Source organism: Dendrobates tinctorius, unplaced genomic scaffold, assembly GCF_039654945.1.
Source record: "Dendrobates tinctorius isolate UK_male_01 unplaced genomic scaffold, ASM3965494v1 ptg000293l, whole genome shotgun sequence".
NCBI lineage: Eukaryota > Metazoa > Chordata > Amphibia > Anura > Dendrobatidae > Dendrobates > Dendrobates tinctorius.
In genome coordinates, this window is record NW_027361960.1 from 25,767,501 (window position 1) to 25,783,824 (window position 16,324).

Consider the following 16,324-nt stretch of genomic DNA (forward strand, 5'->3'; position numbering starts at 1 on the left):
TATGTGAGTGGTCACCTATATACCCTGCAGGGGCCATAATATCTGAGCTGGTAGCATTGCATTCTAGGTCTAACACGGCGAAGAACTGACATATAGTACACGGGGTATAATAGGCGTTTCCGACAGGGTAAAGCAGCTGTATCCCAGCCCATGCCTGATCATCTGATTCCAGCACAGCACTTCCCTCATGAAGCTGGGCGGACATCCGGCATATGGTGACCATTAGCCTGTACCTGAGCTGTCAGACCCCTCTCTTCGTCCTCATGGCCGTTCAGGACCCTCCGCAGCTTATCCATGCCTCCCACAGCGCGACACTACACTCCACCAGTGATACAATCCGTACAGCTAGCAGCCACCTTCACTTCCTGTCACGTGATGACAACAGCATGTGACTCGCTTGACGGCAGCCTGCTGTACGGAACTGCAACGTGCATGGCCCCGCCCCCAGAGCGTGTACGGATTCGAAGCCTGTGGGTTCAAGGCGAAATGTACAGCGAGCGCTCATGGGGAACCATGACAATTCTGCGACAGTGCGACACTGAGATATACAGAGGGGGATCTGCTGAGAAGGTTCTGTCGCGATTCCTAGTCTTGATCGTGATTCTAAATGCGTGCACGAACCCATGTAAGCCATCGTGTCCTATCAGCCTGCTTCCCGGTGCTACTATATACGGGTGTTGGGCCTCAGTCGCTCTCTGGCAGCAGATGGAGGCAGAATTCCATCTGTCCGGCAGCTCAGACCCCGCTCTCCGGCATCATGTGACTCTCATGCGGCCCCATACACTCTGGTCAGGGGGCACAGCCTTCTTACTTTGAGGGCAGCATTGTTACCTTTTTCTACTTGATGGGGCTGCAATAAAGCTTAAAAATTAACCGTTGTTTTTTAGTTTCTAAATTAATAGTACATGTGAAAATAAGCAATTCTGTAATATATCATATCAGAGAAATCTGCGCCTTTCTCTGCCCGGACCGATCAGTTACAGTGCGTTGCGAAAGTATTCGGCTCCCTGGAACTTTTCAACCTTTTCCCACATATGCTTCAAACATAAAGATACCAAATGTAAATTTTTGGTGAAGAATCAACAAGTGGGACACAATTGTGAAGCTGAACGAAATTTATTGGTTATTTTAAATTTTTGTGGAAATTCAAAAACTGAAAAGTGGGGCGTGCAATATTATTCGGAACCTTTTACTTAATACTTTGTTGCGCCACCTTTTGCTGCGATCACAGCTGCAAGTCGCTTGGGGTATGTCTCTATCAGTTTTGTACATTAAGGCTGTGTGCACACGTTGCGATTTTTAAGCGTTTTTGCCGCGATTTTCGGCGCGAAAACGCTTAAAAATCGTGTACAGAACGCCCCCATGCATTCCTATGGCATTCCGCACATGCTGTGCTAATGCTGCACTTTTTTCAGCGGTGGAATCGCATCGCGGAATAAATCGCAGCATGCTCATTCTTTTGTGCGGAATCGCAAAGCATTGCCGCGATTCCGCACCCATAGGAATGCATGAGAATCGCTTACTTCCCGCATGTGGCTATGCCCACCATGCGGGAAGTTAAGCGTCTCATGTGCGGTTGGTACTCACGGTGTGGAGGAGAGGAGACTGTCCTCCAGGCCCTGGGCACCATACCCCTGTAAAAAAAAGAATAAAAAATCGTGGTATATTTACCTTCCGGCGTCCCGCGCTGCCATCCCGGGCCACAGCGTTCCCAGTAATGCCTTGCGGCAAGGTCCTGTGATGACGTAGTCTCGCGTGACTAGCGGTCTCGCAAGATCGCTATAGCAACGCGAGACTACGTCATTACAGGTCTCGCAAGGCATTACTGGGAACGCTGAGGCCCGGGATGGCAGCGCGGGACACCGGAAGGTAAATATACACCGATTTCTTATTTTCTTTTTAGCATTTTAACATCCTATCTTTTACTATTGATGCCGCATAGGTGGACTCAATAGTAAAAACCTGGTCACACTTGTCAAACATTATGTTTGACGAGTGTGACCAACCTGTCAATCACTTTCCAAGCGCTGCGTCAAATCGCTTGGAAAGTGCTTGAATATCGCACACAAAAATCGCGGCAAAATCGCGATCATAATCGCGGTGAAATCGCGCGGAAAAAACCGCGCGATTTCTGGGAAGGAGTCCGGTTTTTAGTGAGCGTTTTAAAACGCTACGTGTGCACATAGCCTGAGAGACTGAAATTCTTGCCCATTCTTCCTTGGCAAACAGCTTGCGCTCAGTGAGGTTTGATGGAGACCGTTTGTGAACAGCAGTTTTCAGCTCTTTCCACAGATTCTCGATTGGATTCAGGTCTGGACTTTGACTTGGCCATTCTAACACCTGGATACGTTTATTTGTGAACCATTCCATTGTAGATTTTGCTTTATGTTTGGGATCATTGTCTTGTTGGAAGACAAATCTCCGTCCCATTCTCAGGTCTTTTGCAGACTCCAACAGGTTTTCTTCAAGAATGGTCCTGTATTTGGCTCCATCCATCTTCCCATCTATTTTAACCATCTTCCCTGTCCATGCTGAAGAAAATCAGCCTCAAACCATGATGCTGCCACCACCATGTTTGGCAGTGGGGATGGTGTGTTCAGGGTGATGAGCTGTGATGCCTTTATGCCAAACATATCGTTTGGCATTGTTACAAAAAGTTCGATTTTGGTTTCATCTGACCAGAGCACCTTCTTCCACATGTTTGGTGTGTCTCCCAGGTGGCTTGTTGCAAACTTTAAACAACACTTTTTATGGATATCTTTGAGAAATGGCTTTCTTCTTGCCACTCTTCCATAAAGGCCAGATTTGTGCAGTGTATGACTGATTATTGTCCTATGGACAGACTGTCCCACCTCAGCTGTAGATCTCTGCAGTTCATCCAGAGTGATCATGGGCCTCTTGGCTGCATCTCTGATCAGTCTTCTCCTTGTTTGAGATGAAAGTTTAGAGGGACGGCCGGGTCTTGGTAGATTTGCAGTGGTATGATGCTCCTTCCATTTCAATATGATTGCTTGCACAGTGCTACTTGGGATGTTTAAAGTTTTGGAAATCATTTTGTATCCAAATCCGGCTATAAGCTTCTCCACAACAGTATCACGGACCTGCCTGTTGTGTTCCTTGGTCTTCATGATGCTCTCTGTGCATCAAACAGAACCCTGAGACTATCACAGAGCAGGTGCATTTATACAGAGACTTGATTACACACAGGTGGATTATATTTATCATTATTAGTCATTTAGGAGAACATTGGATCATTCAGAGATCCACAATGAACTTCTGGAGTGAGTTTGCTGCAATGAAAGTAAAGGGGCCGAATAATATTGCACGCCCCACTTTAAAGTCTTTTGAATTTCAACAAAAACCAATAAATTTTGTTCAACTTCACAATTGTGTCCCACTTGTTGATTCTTCACCCAAAATTTACATTTGGTATCTTTGTGTTTGAAGCATGATATGTGGGAAAAGGTTAAAAAGTTCCAGGGAGCCGAATACTTTTGCAACGCACTGTATTTTTCCTCAATTCATAGTTAAAATCTGTAGTCAGTGAAGAATTTTACATTACTGAGATAGGAGGTGACAGTTGGTGCTCATAAGATTCCATGTAAACGGGAGAGGCAGGAGGATGGGGGGCTCTCCCTCAAGCGCCTTCCGTCACCTTCACATATAATTTTATCGGTAGTAACTGTCACCTCCTATCTCATTAATGGGAAAGTCTGTCTTCACTGAATCTAGATGTCCCCAATGAGAATTTTGAAAATGAAATCTCAGTCCTGGTGGAGAAAGACGCGGGTTTCTCTGGTAAAGATATATTGCAAAGTTTTTTATGTTGCTGTTGATTTATCAAATAAATACAACAGTTACAATTTAAGCTGCTTTGTGTACTACTACGCCATAGATACCCACATGGTGCCTAAATAATGAAATTCTCATATACTCGCATGTAGAATTGCTCATTATACCGTAGCTGTTGCAGATCAGATCCTATTCTGTTCAAACACATGCAGCACACACAGCTGACATATGAAACACGTGCAGCACACACACTGCTCACATATTGTTAGGCGTTGGATTTCTCTCGCTGCACAGCAAGAATCCCGAGCCTTACTTCCAGCGGTCTCCTATTCCTCTCCAGCCGCAGAGGAGGTTGCTCAGCAAACTCGTCGGTCCCGGCGCTCTGCCCAGACCAGCTCCATGGGTTTGCTTGCTGCTGCCACATCTGGTGCAGCTATGACAATACATGCTGCTCAGCAGCGAGATTCTCCATGGATGAAGTCCTCATGTCGGGCCACTGAGCATGCCCGTGGAGTGATCTCCCATTGGAGATCGAAGGTCACGTGCTCAGGTCCTGCTCTTGTTCGGATTGGCCCATCCGAGAAGCCAGGAAGGTCCCGGACGCTCGCAGCTATAAAAGGTTTGCATGGCCGCTCGGCCGTGCGCTAGGATAGACTGTATTTCCAGACTATGTGAAGTTAGTGATGTATGCACGTATGAATGTCTCTGGTGAATGACTCATTAAGTAACCCCTATCCTTGGTACGCATGTGTTGTGCAGCCTAGCCTGCTAGCGCCCAGGCTTAGGCGTAGGTAGGTCTGAGGTTGAGTCAGGCATCAGACCTCACCAGGGACTCGGCACACCTCAGTGCACGTGCCCCATAGCCAGCGTCTATAGCGGCGCTCGTGGCAGCGATGCCGCGCGCTCAGTGGGCCTAGAGGGACTCTAACCCCGTGTCCTTGGGGTAGAGTTCTGTGGCCGTACACTGGGCACTCTTTTGGCCGGGCTCTGTGAGCTTAACAGGCTTCAGTATCTACGTTCAGTGATGGTGCGGCTCTGTGCAGTAACAGAGTTCGCCCTGTTCACATTGAGTGACGTAACCCACGTGTGTCTGGTTTCACACCGCTTAATTCTTCCGCCATTACTTAGCAGCAGTGTACCACCTCTGCACGGTGGACCCCGGGCTGCGAACGCACCTACTATTATTTTATAATTTGGTGCGTTCCGCCAGCCCTAACACATATCAGACGCAGCACACACTCCGCTCACATACAGTATCAGACACATGCAGCACACACCACTCACATATCAGACACATGCAGCACACACCACTCACATATCAGATGCTGCACACACCGCTCACATATCAGACGCTGCACACACCGCTCATATCAGACACATGCAGCACACGCACCACTCATACTGTATATCAGACACCTGCAGCACACACACCGCTCACATATCAGACACATGGAGCACACACACCGATCACATATCAGACACATGGAGCACACACACCGCTCACATATCAGACACATGGAGCACACACATCGCTCACATATCAGACACATGTAGCACACACACCGCTCACATCAGACACATGGAGCTCACACACCGCTCACATATCACACATGTAGCACACACACCGCTCACATATCAGACACATGGAGCTCTCACACCGCTCACATATCAGACACATGGAGCACACACACCGCTCACATATCAGACACATGCAGCACACACACCGCTCACATATCAGACGCATGCAGCACACACACTGTTCACATATCAGACCCATACAGCACACACCGCTCACATGTCAGACACATGGAGCACACACACCGCTCACATATCAGACGCATGGAGCACACACCGCTCACATCAGACACATGGAGCACACACCACTCACATCAGACACATCCAGCACACACTGCTCACATATCAGACACATGGAGCACACACACCGCTCATATACACATGCAGCACACACCACTCACATATCAGACACATGTAGCACACACCGCTCACATCAGACACATGGAGCTCACACACCGCTCACATATCAGACACATGGAGCACACACACCGCTCACATCAGACACATGCAGCACACACCGCTCACATATCAGACACATGGAGCACACACACCGCTCACATATCAGACACATGGAGCACACACACCGCTCACATATCAGACACATGGAGCACACACACCGCTCACATATCAGACACATGGAGCACACACACCGCTCACATATCAGACACATGGAGCACACACACCGCTCACATATCAGACACATGGAGCACACACATCGCTCACATATCAGACACATGTAGCACACACACCGCTCACATCAGACACATGGAGCTCACACACCGCTCACGTATCAGACACATGGAGCACACACACCGCTCACATATCAGACACATGCAGCACACACACCGCTCACATATCAGACGCATGCAGCACACACACTGTTCACATATCAGACCCATACAGCACACACCGCTCACATGTCAGACACATGGAGCACACACACCGCTCACATATCAGACGCATGGAGCACACACCGCTCACATCAGACACATGGAGCTCACACACCGCTTACATATCAGACACATGGAGCACACACACCACTCACATCAGACACATCCAGCACACACTGCTCACATATCAGACACATGGAGCACACACACCGCTCATATACACGTGCACCACACACCACTCACATATCACACATGTAGCACACACCGCTCACATCAGACACATGGAGCTCACACACCGCTCACATATCAGACACATGGAGCACACACACCGCTCACATCAGACACATGCAGCACACACACCGCTCACATATCAGACACATGGAGCACACACACCGCTCACATATCAGACACATGGAGCACACACATCGCTCACATATCAGACACATGTAGCACCCACACCGCTCACATCAGACACATGCAGCACACACACCGCTCACATATCAGACACATGCAGCACACACACCGCTCACATATCAGACGCATGCAGCACACACACTGTTCACATATCAGACCCATACAGCACACACCGCTCACATGTCAGACACATGGAGCACACACACCGCTCACATATCAGACGCATGGAGCACACACCGCTCACATCAGACACATGGAGCTCACACACCGCTCACATATCAGACACATGGAGCACACACACCACTCACATCAGACACATCCAGCACACACTGCTCACATATCAGACACATGGAGCACACACACCGCTCATATACACATGCAGCACACACCACTCACATATCAGACACATGTAGCACACACCGCCCACATCAGACACATGGAGCTCACACACCGCTCACATATCAGACACATGGAGCACACACACCGCTCACATCAGACACATGTAGCACACACACCGCTCACATATCAGATGCATGCAGCTCACACCGCTCACATCAGACACATAGAGCACACACACCGCTCACATATCAGACACATGGAGCACACACACCGCTCATATCAGACACATGCAGCACACACACCGCTCACATATCAGACGCATGGAGCACACACCACTCACATATCAGACGCATGGAGCACACACATCGCTCACATATCAGACACATGTAGCACACTCCGCTCACATCAGATACATGGAGCTCACACACCGCTCACATATCAGACACATGGAGCACACACACCGTTCACATATCAGACACATGCAGCACACACCACTCACATATCAGACGCTGCACACACCACTCACATATCAGACACATGCAGCACACACCACTCACATATCAGACACATGCAGCACACACCACTCACATATCTGACGCTGCACACACCGCTCACATATCAGACACATGTAGCACACACCGCTCACATATCAGACACATGGAGCATACACACCGCTCACATATCAGACCCATGCAGCACACACCGCTCACATGTCAGACACATGGAGCACACACATCACTCACATATCAGACGCTGCACACACCACTCACATATCAGACACATGCAGCACACACTACTCACATATCTGACGCTGCACACACCGCTCACATATCAGACACATGTAGCACACACTGCTCACATATCAGACACATGGAGCACACACACCGCTCACATATCAGACACATGCAGCACACACACCGTTCACAGATAAGACACATGCAGCACACACCGTTCATATATCAGACACATGTAGCACACACTGCTCACATAATAGACACATGTAGCACACACACCGTTCACATATCAGACACATGCAGCACACACACCGTTCACATATCAGACACATGTAGCACACACTGCTCACATAATAGACACATGTAGCACACACACCGTTCACATATCAGACACATGCAGCACATACACCGTTCACATATCAGACACATGCAGCACACACACCGTTCACATATCAGACACATGCAGCACACACCACTCACATATCAGACACATGCAGCACACACCACTCACATATCAGACGCTGCACACACCACTCACATATCAGACACATGCAGCACACACCACTCACATATCAGATGCTGCACACACCGCTCACATATCAGACACATGCAGCACACACCACTCACATATCAGACACATGCAGCACACATCACTCACATATCTGACGCTGCACACACCGCTCACATATCAGACACATGTAGCACCCTCCGCTCACATATCAGACACATGGAGCACACACACCGCTCACATATCAGACCCATGCAGCACACACCGCTCACCTGTCAGACACATGGAGCACACACATCGCTCACATATCAGACACATGTAGCACACACACCGCTCACATATCAGACACATGTAGCACACACACCGCTCACATCAGACACATGGAGCACACACACCGCTCACATATCAGACACATGCAGCACACACACCGCTCACATATCAGACACATGCAGCACACACACCGTTCACATATCAGTCCCATGCAACACACACCGCTCACATATCAGACGCATGGAGCACACACCACTCACATATCAGACACATGTAGCTCACACACCGCTCACATATCAGACACATGGAGCACACACACTGCTCACATCAGACACATCCAGCACACACTGCTCACATATCAGACACATGCAGCACACACACCGCTCACATATCAGACGCATGGAGCACACACCGCTCACATATCAGACACATGTAGCACACACACCGCTCATATCAGACACATGCAGCACACACACCGCTCACATATCAGATGCATGGAGCACACACCACTCACATATCAGACACATGCAGTACACACACCGCTCACATATCAGACACATGGAGCACACACCACTCACATATCAGACACATGCAGTACACACACCGCTCACATATCAGACACATGGAGCACACACACCGCTCACATATCAGACGCATGGAGCACACACCACTCACATATCAGACACATGCAGTACACACACCGCTCACATATCAGACACATGGAGCACACACACCGCTCACATATCAGACGCATGGAGCACACACCACTCACATATCAGACACATGCAGCACACACACCGCTCACATATCAGACGCATGGAACACACACCACTCACATATCAGACACATGCAGTACACACACCGCTCACATATCAGACACATGGAGCACACACACTGCTCACATCAGACACATGCAGCACACACACCGCTCACATATCAGACGCATGGAGCACACACCACTCACGTATCAGACACATGCAGCACACACACCGCTCATATATCAGACGCATGGAGCACACACCACTCACGTATCAGACACATGTAGCACACACCGCTCACATCAGACACATGGAGCACACACACTGCTCACATCAGACACATGCAGCACACACACCGCTCACATATCAGACACATGCAGCACACACACCGCTCACATATCAGACACATGCAGCACACACACCGCTCACATATCAGACACATGCAGCACACACACCGCTCACATATCAGACACATGCAGCACACACACACTGCTCACATCAGACACATGCAGCACACGCCGCTCACATATCAGACACATGGAGCACACACACTGACATAAAGAACTGGATATAAAACATTCAATTTATTAATTTGTAAATAAAATCATTTAAAATAGTGTCTAGTAGGCTGGAGTCCTACATTACTTTCCTATACACAGCAGCGACATGAAAGTTTATGCTCCTAAACACGCGACGTCACTTTAGTCTGTCATATTAAGTTTATCTATCCCTGTTAGTTCAGACTGTACTTATGGTCACATGAATGCTTATATTGCATATGATGCCATATAGCCACAGCATCACAGGTGGAGATTTCTAAATGTATACTATGAATGATTTGATTTCATTAGTAGGCATTGGCACTATAGATCATATAAGAACATCACCATCTAGTGACTAACCAAAGCAATAGCAAAACCCTGAATTATTATTTATTTTCTTTTGATTGTTTAAAATTAAACTTAATAATAACCTAAAGTGCAAATGCAAACGTGCTAAGTCAGGGTTTATTCTTAATATAATTTATGCAATTGCACTTTTTGGCATTTGCACTTTAGATATAGCTAGAGTTCATGGTTTACAAGAGCATTGGCACTTTCTAGATTTATTGCTTGCTTGGAAAGCCAGTGTATAAAATTACTGTCAATTATTTATTCAGTTATTGTGGACTTCAAATCAGCCTCCATTTTCCAGTACTCTTTTCTGTATGTTAAATGATTTTATTTACAAATTAATAAAATGAATGTTTTATATCCAGTTTTTTGTCACTTCAAAAGTTTTTTTATTCCTTTAAATACCAGTTGGGTGAACAAAAAAAGATGTGTTTATACGTTATTCTAAGAAAGTGCAACCTATGATTTATGGGCAAATTTTGTATAAGGACAATTGGTAGTAAAAATCACATATCACACATGAAGCACGCACACCGCTCACGTATCAGACACAATGTATAAATATATGAGGGGACAATACAAAGACCTTTCTAATGATCTTTTTACTCTTAGAGCTGTGACAGGGACAAGGGGGCATCCTCTACGTCTGGAGGAAAGAAGGTTTAAGCATACTCACAGACGCGGATTCTTTACTGTAAGAGCAGTGAGATTATGGAACTCTCTGCCATATGATGTTGTAATGAGTGATTCACTACTAAAATTTAAGAAGGGTCTGGATGCCTTTCTTGAAAAGTATAATGTTACAAGGTATATATACTAGATTCCTTGATAGGGCGTTGATCCAGGGAGCTAGTCTGATTGCCGTATGTGGAGTCGGGAAGGAATATTTTTCCCCAATGTGGAGCTTAGTGTTTGCCGCATGGGTTTTTTTTCCCTTCTTCTGGATCAACATGTTAGGCTATGGGTTGAACTAGATGGACATAAAGTCTCCTTTCAACCTTAAATTCTATGCTATGTTACTATGTTACATGCAGCACACACACTGCTCACATATCAGACACATGCAGTGCATACACACCACTCACAAATCACACATGCAGGGGCGTGGCCTGAGCTGGCGATGGTGTAACACGCACGGCTCAGAATCTCTGAGGAGGCATCTCCTAAAGCGTGCCTTGCTAGTGATTCTGGCCCCACTTGTCTTTGAGCTTTCCTCTGCTTTCAGCCTGCCTATAGCTCATTCCTCGTCTCCGCTGTTCTCTTCTCGGATCTGGAAGTCCGAAGTTCCGTGCTGTCCTGTCCTGCCTCCCAGCTGTACCCTCCAGTCTGCGCCTGATCCCTGCCATCTCACCCGTGTTCCTGTCCTGCCGGCCATCCGTGTCTCTGTCCTAGGGAGACTCTCCGCCAGCCCCTCTGGCCCCTGTTGTGTCTCCTGTATTCTGCCCTGGGTACCAGCTGCCGTGGTGATAGTTACCCGCGGGCCTGCCCCTAACACTCCCTGTATAGGGGGTGGTCCACCTGGTCAGCTCGCCCGTGGGAGGTTCGTTGCCACGGTCCAGCGGGTCCACTCCAGGAGTACTTCCAAAGTCTCACAGAATAATCAGGCCATGGATCCCGCTGGTACCCCGACCCCGACCCAAAAGGAACGTTTGTTCCTCCGAGAAAATCAGGCAAGGATAATGTCGTTCCTCTAGTCCATGGAGTCCCGCCTATCGTCTTTGCAGACCTCTGATCCGGGGGCTGCCTCTCAGATCGCTGGCCTCCAGCAGGAGCTTGCCCAGCAGCGCGACACCCAGGCCCACATTTCGAATTATATGGCTCCGGTGGATAACCGCCTGCTAGCCCTCCAAACCGCAGCGGAGGCTCCCGTTCAGGGACCAGTTCCGCATCCGTCACCCCGTTTGGCTAGACCTCCATGTTATAGCGGAGATCCCAAGTTGTGTAGGGGGTACCTTAACCAATGCCACGGCGGCACGGTGGCTCAGTGGTTAGCGCTGCAGGCTTGCAGCGCTGGGGTCCTGGGTTCTGAATCCCACCAAGGACAACATCTGCAAGGAGTTTGTATGTTCTCCCCGTGTTTGCATGGGTTTCCTCCGGGTACTCCAGTTTCCTCCCACATTCTAAAGACATACTGATAGGGAATTTAGATTGTGAGCCCCATCGGGGACAGTGATGATAATATGTGCAAATTGTAAAGCGCTGCGGAATATGTTAGCGCTATATAAAAATAAAGATTTTTATTATTATTTATTAATGCCAGCTGCATTTCGAATTGTTGCCTCAGCAGTATCCCATCGACCGTGCCAAAGTAGCCTTTGTGGTATCCCACTTGGAGGGTGAGGCGCTGGCCTGGGTAAATCCCTTGTGGGAACGTGACGATCTGTTAGTCTCCCAGCTTTGAACCTTCTTGGAGACTTTTCGTAAAGTCTTTGACAAGCCTGGTCGCTTGGTCTCAACCACCGAGTCCTTATTCAATCTCTGCCAGGGTACTCTCTCTGTGGGGCAGTACGCCATCCAGTGCCGTACGTTGTCCTCTGAGCTTGGATGGAACAACGAGGCCCTAGTGGGGGCTTTTTGGCACGGTTTGTCCGCTCAAATTAAAGACGAGTTGGCTGGGAGAGACACACCTACGTCTTTGGATGACCTTATTTCTATGGCAACGCAAATCGCCTTCGTTTCCAGGAGCGCTCCCGTGAAGCCACCAGGGAGAGAAGACCGCCTCGTTTTTCTTCTACATGCAGCCCATCTCGTCCGCGAGCTTCCACCGCGGCTTCAGCCCCGAAGCCCATGCAAGTGGACCGACTCAAACCTGCGGAACAGTGTCGCCAGGAGAGATTAAGGCTGAGTGCAGACGTACTTTTTGGCCCTGCGGATTTTTCCGCGCAGAATGGAAGAAATCCGCAGGTCAAATGACCTGCATTTTTCTTGCGGACTTCTTCCATTTTTCCTGCGGTTTTCATGCAGTTTTTGTGCGGTTTTCCATCGCTGTTTTCCCCCTGCGGATTTGGTGACAGGGGAGATGGAAAACCGCACAAAAGAAGTAACATGCTGCGGATTTTGTACCGCGGGAAAACCGCGCGGAAAAATCAGTGTCTGCACAGCGTTTTTTTTTCTACATTGATTTTAAGGCTACTGTACATCACAATGCAGAAATGCAACGTTTCTGCGCGGTAAAATCCGCTGCGGATCCGCTGCAAATCTGCATCGTGTGCACACAGCCTTACACACGGTCTTTGCCTCTATTGTGGTAGCACCTCCCATCTCCTGCGTTCCTGCCCGGTGAGGCCGGGAAACGCCTCCACCTAGGACAGGTAAGAGAGGCCTCCCTAGGTGTCAGTGATACCGCTGCACCCTTGACCCTCTCTATTTTATTAATTCTGGGTTCCAAACGTTTTTCCGAGGTGGCCTATATTGATTCAGGGGCAGCAGGGAACTTCATCCAACTCGAGGCGGTAAAAAGATTGCGGATACCTGTCAGGTCCTTGGAGATTCCTCAGCAGTTAGCTTCAGTCGACGGTGCCCCCTTGCGCGAGACTGTTACCTTGGTCACCGAAGAGGTGGAGTTACAAATCGGGGCCTTGCACAGAGAGAAGACAGTCTTCTTCGTACTGCCTTCATTATCCCACACCTTGCTTCTAGGTCTACCTTGGTTAAGGATACATGAACCTGTTCTGGATTGGCGATCTGGAGACATTCTACATTGGGGTCAGACCTGCCAGACTAAGTGCCTTCCTCCTGTGCGGCCTCTCAAGATTTCGCTTCCCACCTCGGGACCAGATGGTCTGTCTTCGGCCTATTGGCCCTTCGCCTACGTCTTCAATAAGAAGGAGGCAGAGACTCTTCCTCCGCACAGGCCATATGATTGCCCGATCAATCTTGTTCCGGGTTCTACTCCGCCCCGGGGGCGAATTCATCCTCTGAATCCTCTGGAGTCCCAAGCCATGACCAAGTACGTTCAGGAGAATTTGGCCAGAGGTTTTATTCGGAAGTCGTCTTCACCCGCCGGAGCAGGTTTCTTCTTTGTCAAGAAGAAAGATGTGTCGCTTCGTCCTTGTCAATCGTGGTCTGAATGAAATTACTATCAAGAACAAGTACCCACTGCCTCTCATCCCTGAGCTATTCGATCGGCTGTGAGGGGCACGAATCTTTACCAAACTAGACCCCCGTGGAGCCTACAATCTCATCCGTATTCGCTCCGGAGATGAATGGAAGACCGCTTTCAACACCAGGGATGAGCACTACGAATATCTGGTCATGCCCTTCGGTTTGTGCAATGCTCCCGCAGTATTCCAGGAATTCGTAAATGACATTTTCCGAGACCTTCTGTACTCCTGTGTGGTAGTATATCTGGACGATATCCTCGTCTTCTCTCCCGACCTGTCAACCCACAGGAGAAATGTCCGTCAAGTACTGTTGCGCCTGAGGGAGAATCGCCTGTATGCTAAGTTGGAGAAATGCGCCTTTGAACGGTCCTCCCTTCCGTTCTTAGGTAACATCATCTCCGACTCAGGCTTACGCATGGATCCCGAGAAGGTATCTGCTGTGCTCAACTGGCCGCGTCCCCACGGCATGAAGGTAATTCAGCGATTTCTTGGCTTCGCAAATTACTACCGGTAGTTTATTCCTCATTTTTCCTCTTTGACTGGTCCTAGCTCCTCTTTGATCCGCAAGGGAGCTAATCCTCATGTCTGGTCTTCCGAAGCCGAGAACGCCTTTTTGTCTCTGAAACAAGCCTTTGCCACGGCACCCGTGCTCCATCGCCCAGAGGCTAACAAACCTTTTGTCCTCGAGGTTGATGCTTCAGCCACCGGGGCTGGAGCAGTCCTTTCTCAGAAATCCTCCTCCGGTCGGCTTGTTACGTGTGGTTTCTTTTCCAAGACTTTCACCACATCGGAACGGAACTATTCCATTGGAGATAGGGAATTGCTTGCAATTAAGTTGGCTCTGGAAGAGTGGAGGTATTTATTGGAAGGAGCCGTACATCCATTTACAATCTACACGGACCATAAGAACCTGGCTTATATTCAATCGGCACAGAGACTCAACCCTCAGCAAGCCAGGTGGTCCCTGTTCTTCGGCCGATTCGATTTTGATCTTCACTTCCGTCCCGGCAACAAGAACCTCAAGGCCGACGCTATGTCCAGGTCTTTCTCGTCCCCAGATATTGAGGAGGATCCCACACACATCTTGGACCCATCCAGGCTCATCACGGTGGCACCTCTCACGTTAGCTTCGCCACCACCTGGTAAAACTTTTGTGCCAGAGAAGGACCGAAGACGGGTCTTACGCTGGGGGCATTCTTCCAAACTTGCAGGTCATGTCGGTCTCAAGAAGACACTTGTCCTTGTGTCCCGCTATTATTGGTGGCCCACTCTTCTCCAGGATGTCCGAAGTTTTGTCGCCTCCTGTCCGTCTTGTGCCAAAAACAAGGTGCCTAGGCAACTGGCTTCCGGTCTTCTACATCTGCTTCCAGTTCCTTCGGCTCCTTGGCAACACATTGCCATGGATTTTATTACCGATCTACCCAAGTCCGTGGACTGCACCGTCATCCTTGTGGTAGACAGATTCTCCAAGATGGCACATTTCATTTCTCTCCCTGGGTTTCCTTCAGCGCCTGGCTTGGCAAAAGTGTTCATTCATCACATCTTCCGTCTCCATGGACTGCCCCAGCATATTGTTTCGGACTGAGGAGTCCAATTCACCTCTCGATTTTGGAGAGCCCTATGCCGGTCTATGGACATCACACTTGACTTCTCTTCATACCATCCACAGTCCAATGGTCAAGCGGAACGGACTAACCAGAATTTGGTGAACTATCTCCGGCACTTTTCTAATGCCCACCAGAATGACTGGTCTGACTTGCTCCCGTGGGCTGAGTTCGCCTATAACAATCACATCAGCGAATCCTCTGTCAAGTCTCCTTTTTTTGTCGTCTATGGGCAACATCCAGGTGTACCTCTACCGGTTCCTCCTGTCTTGGGTGTACCGGCGGCTGATCTTCTGTCTGGGGATTTCTCCATGATCTGGCAAGAGACCAAGGCCGCTCTCGAGTTGGCACGTGACAGGGTGAAAAGACACGCAGACAAAAGGCGCTTGGATTCCCCACTATATCATCCAGGTGATAAGGTTTGGCTATCCTCCAAGATCATTC

The 16,324-nt window shown here is 48.8% G+C and overlaps 1 protein-coding gene across 3 annotated transcripts in view; it reads right to left on the reverse strand.

The window, feature by feature from the left end:
• SFT2D1 (SFT2 domain containing 1) overlaps window positions 1-16,324 on the reverse strand; it is a 75,757-nt gene that overhangs the window by 43,418 nt on the left and 16,015 nt on the right. Inside the window, exon 1 of one of the 3 annotated variants that reach the window (XM_073560200.1) lies at window positions 4,106-4,234. The exons of 1 other annotated variant lie outside the window; for it this stretch is intronic. In XM_073560200.1, the coding sequence (XP_073416301.1) occupies window positions 4,106-4,216 (111 nt within the window). In that variant the 5' untranslated portion in view covers window positions 4,217-4,234. Of the gene's footprint in view, window positions 1-233; window positions 422-4,105; window positions 4,235-16,324 lie in introns of those variants that run through there. One more of the 3 variants, XM_073560201.1, reaches the window with a different exon arrangement.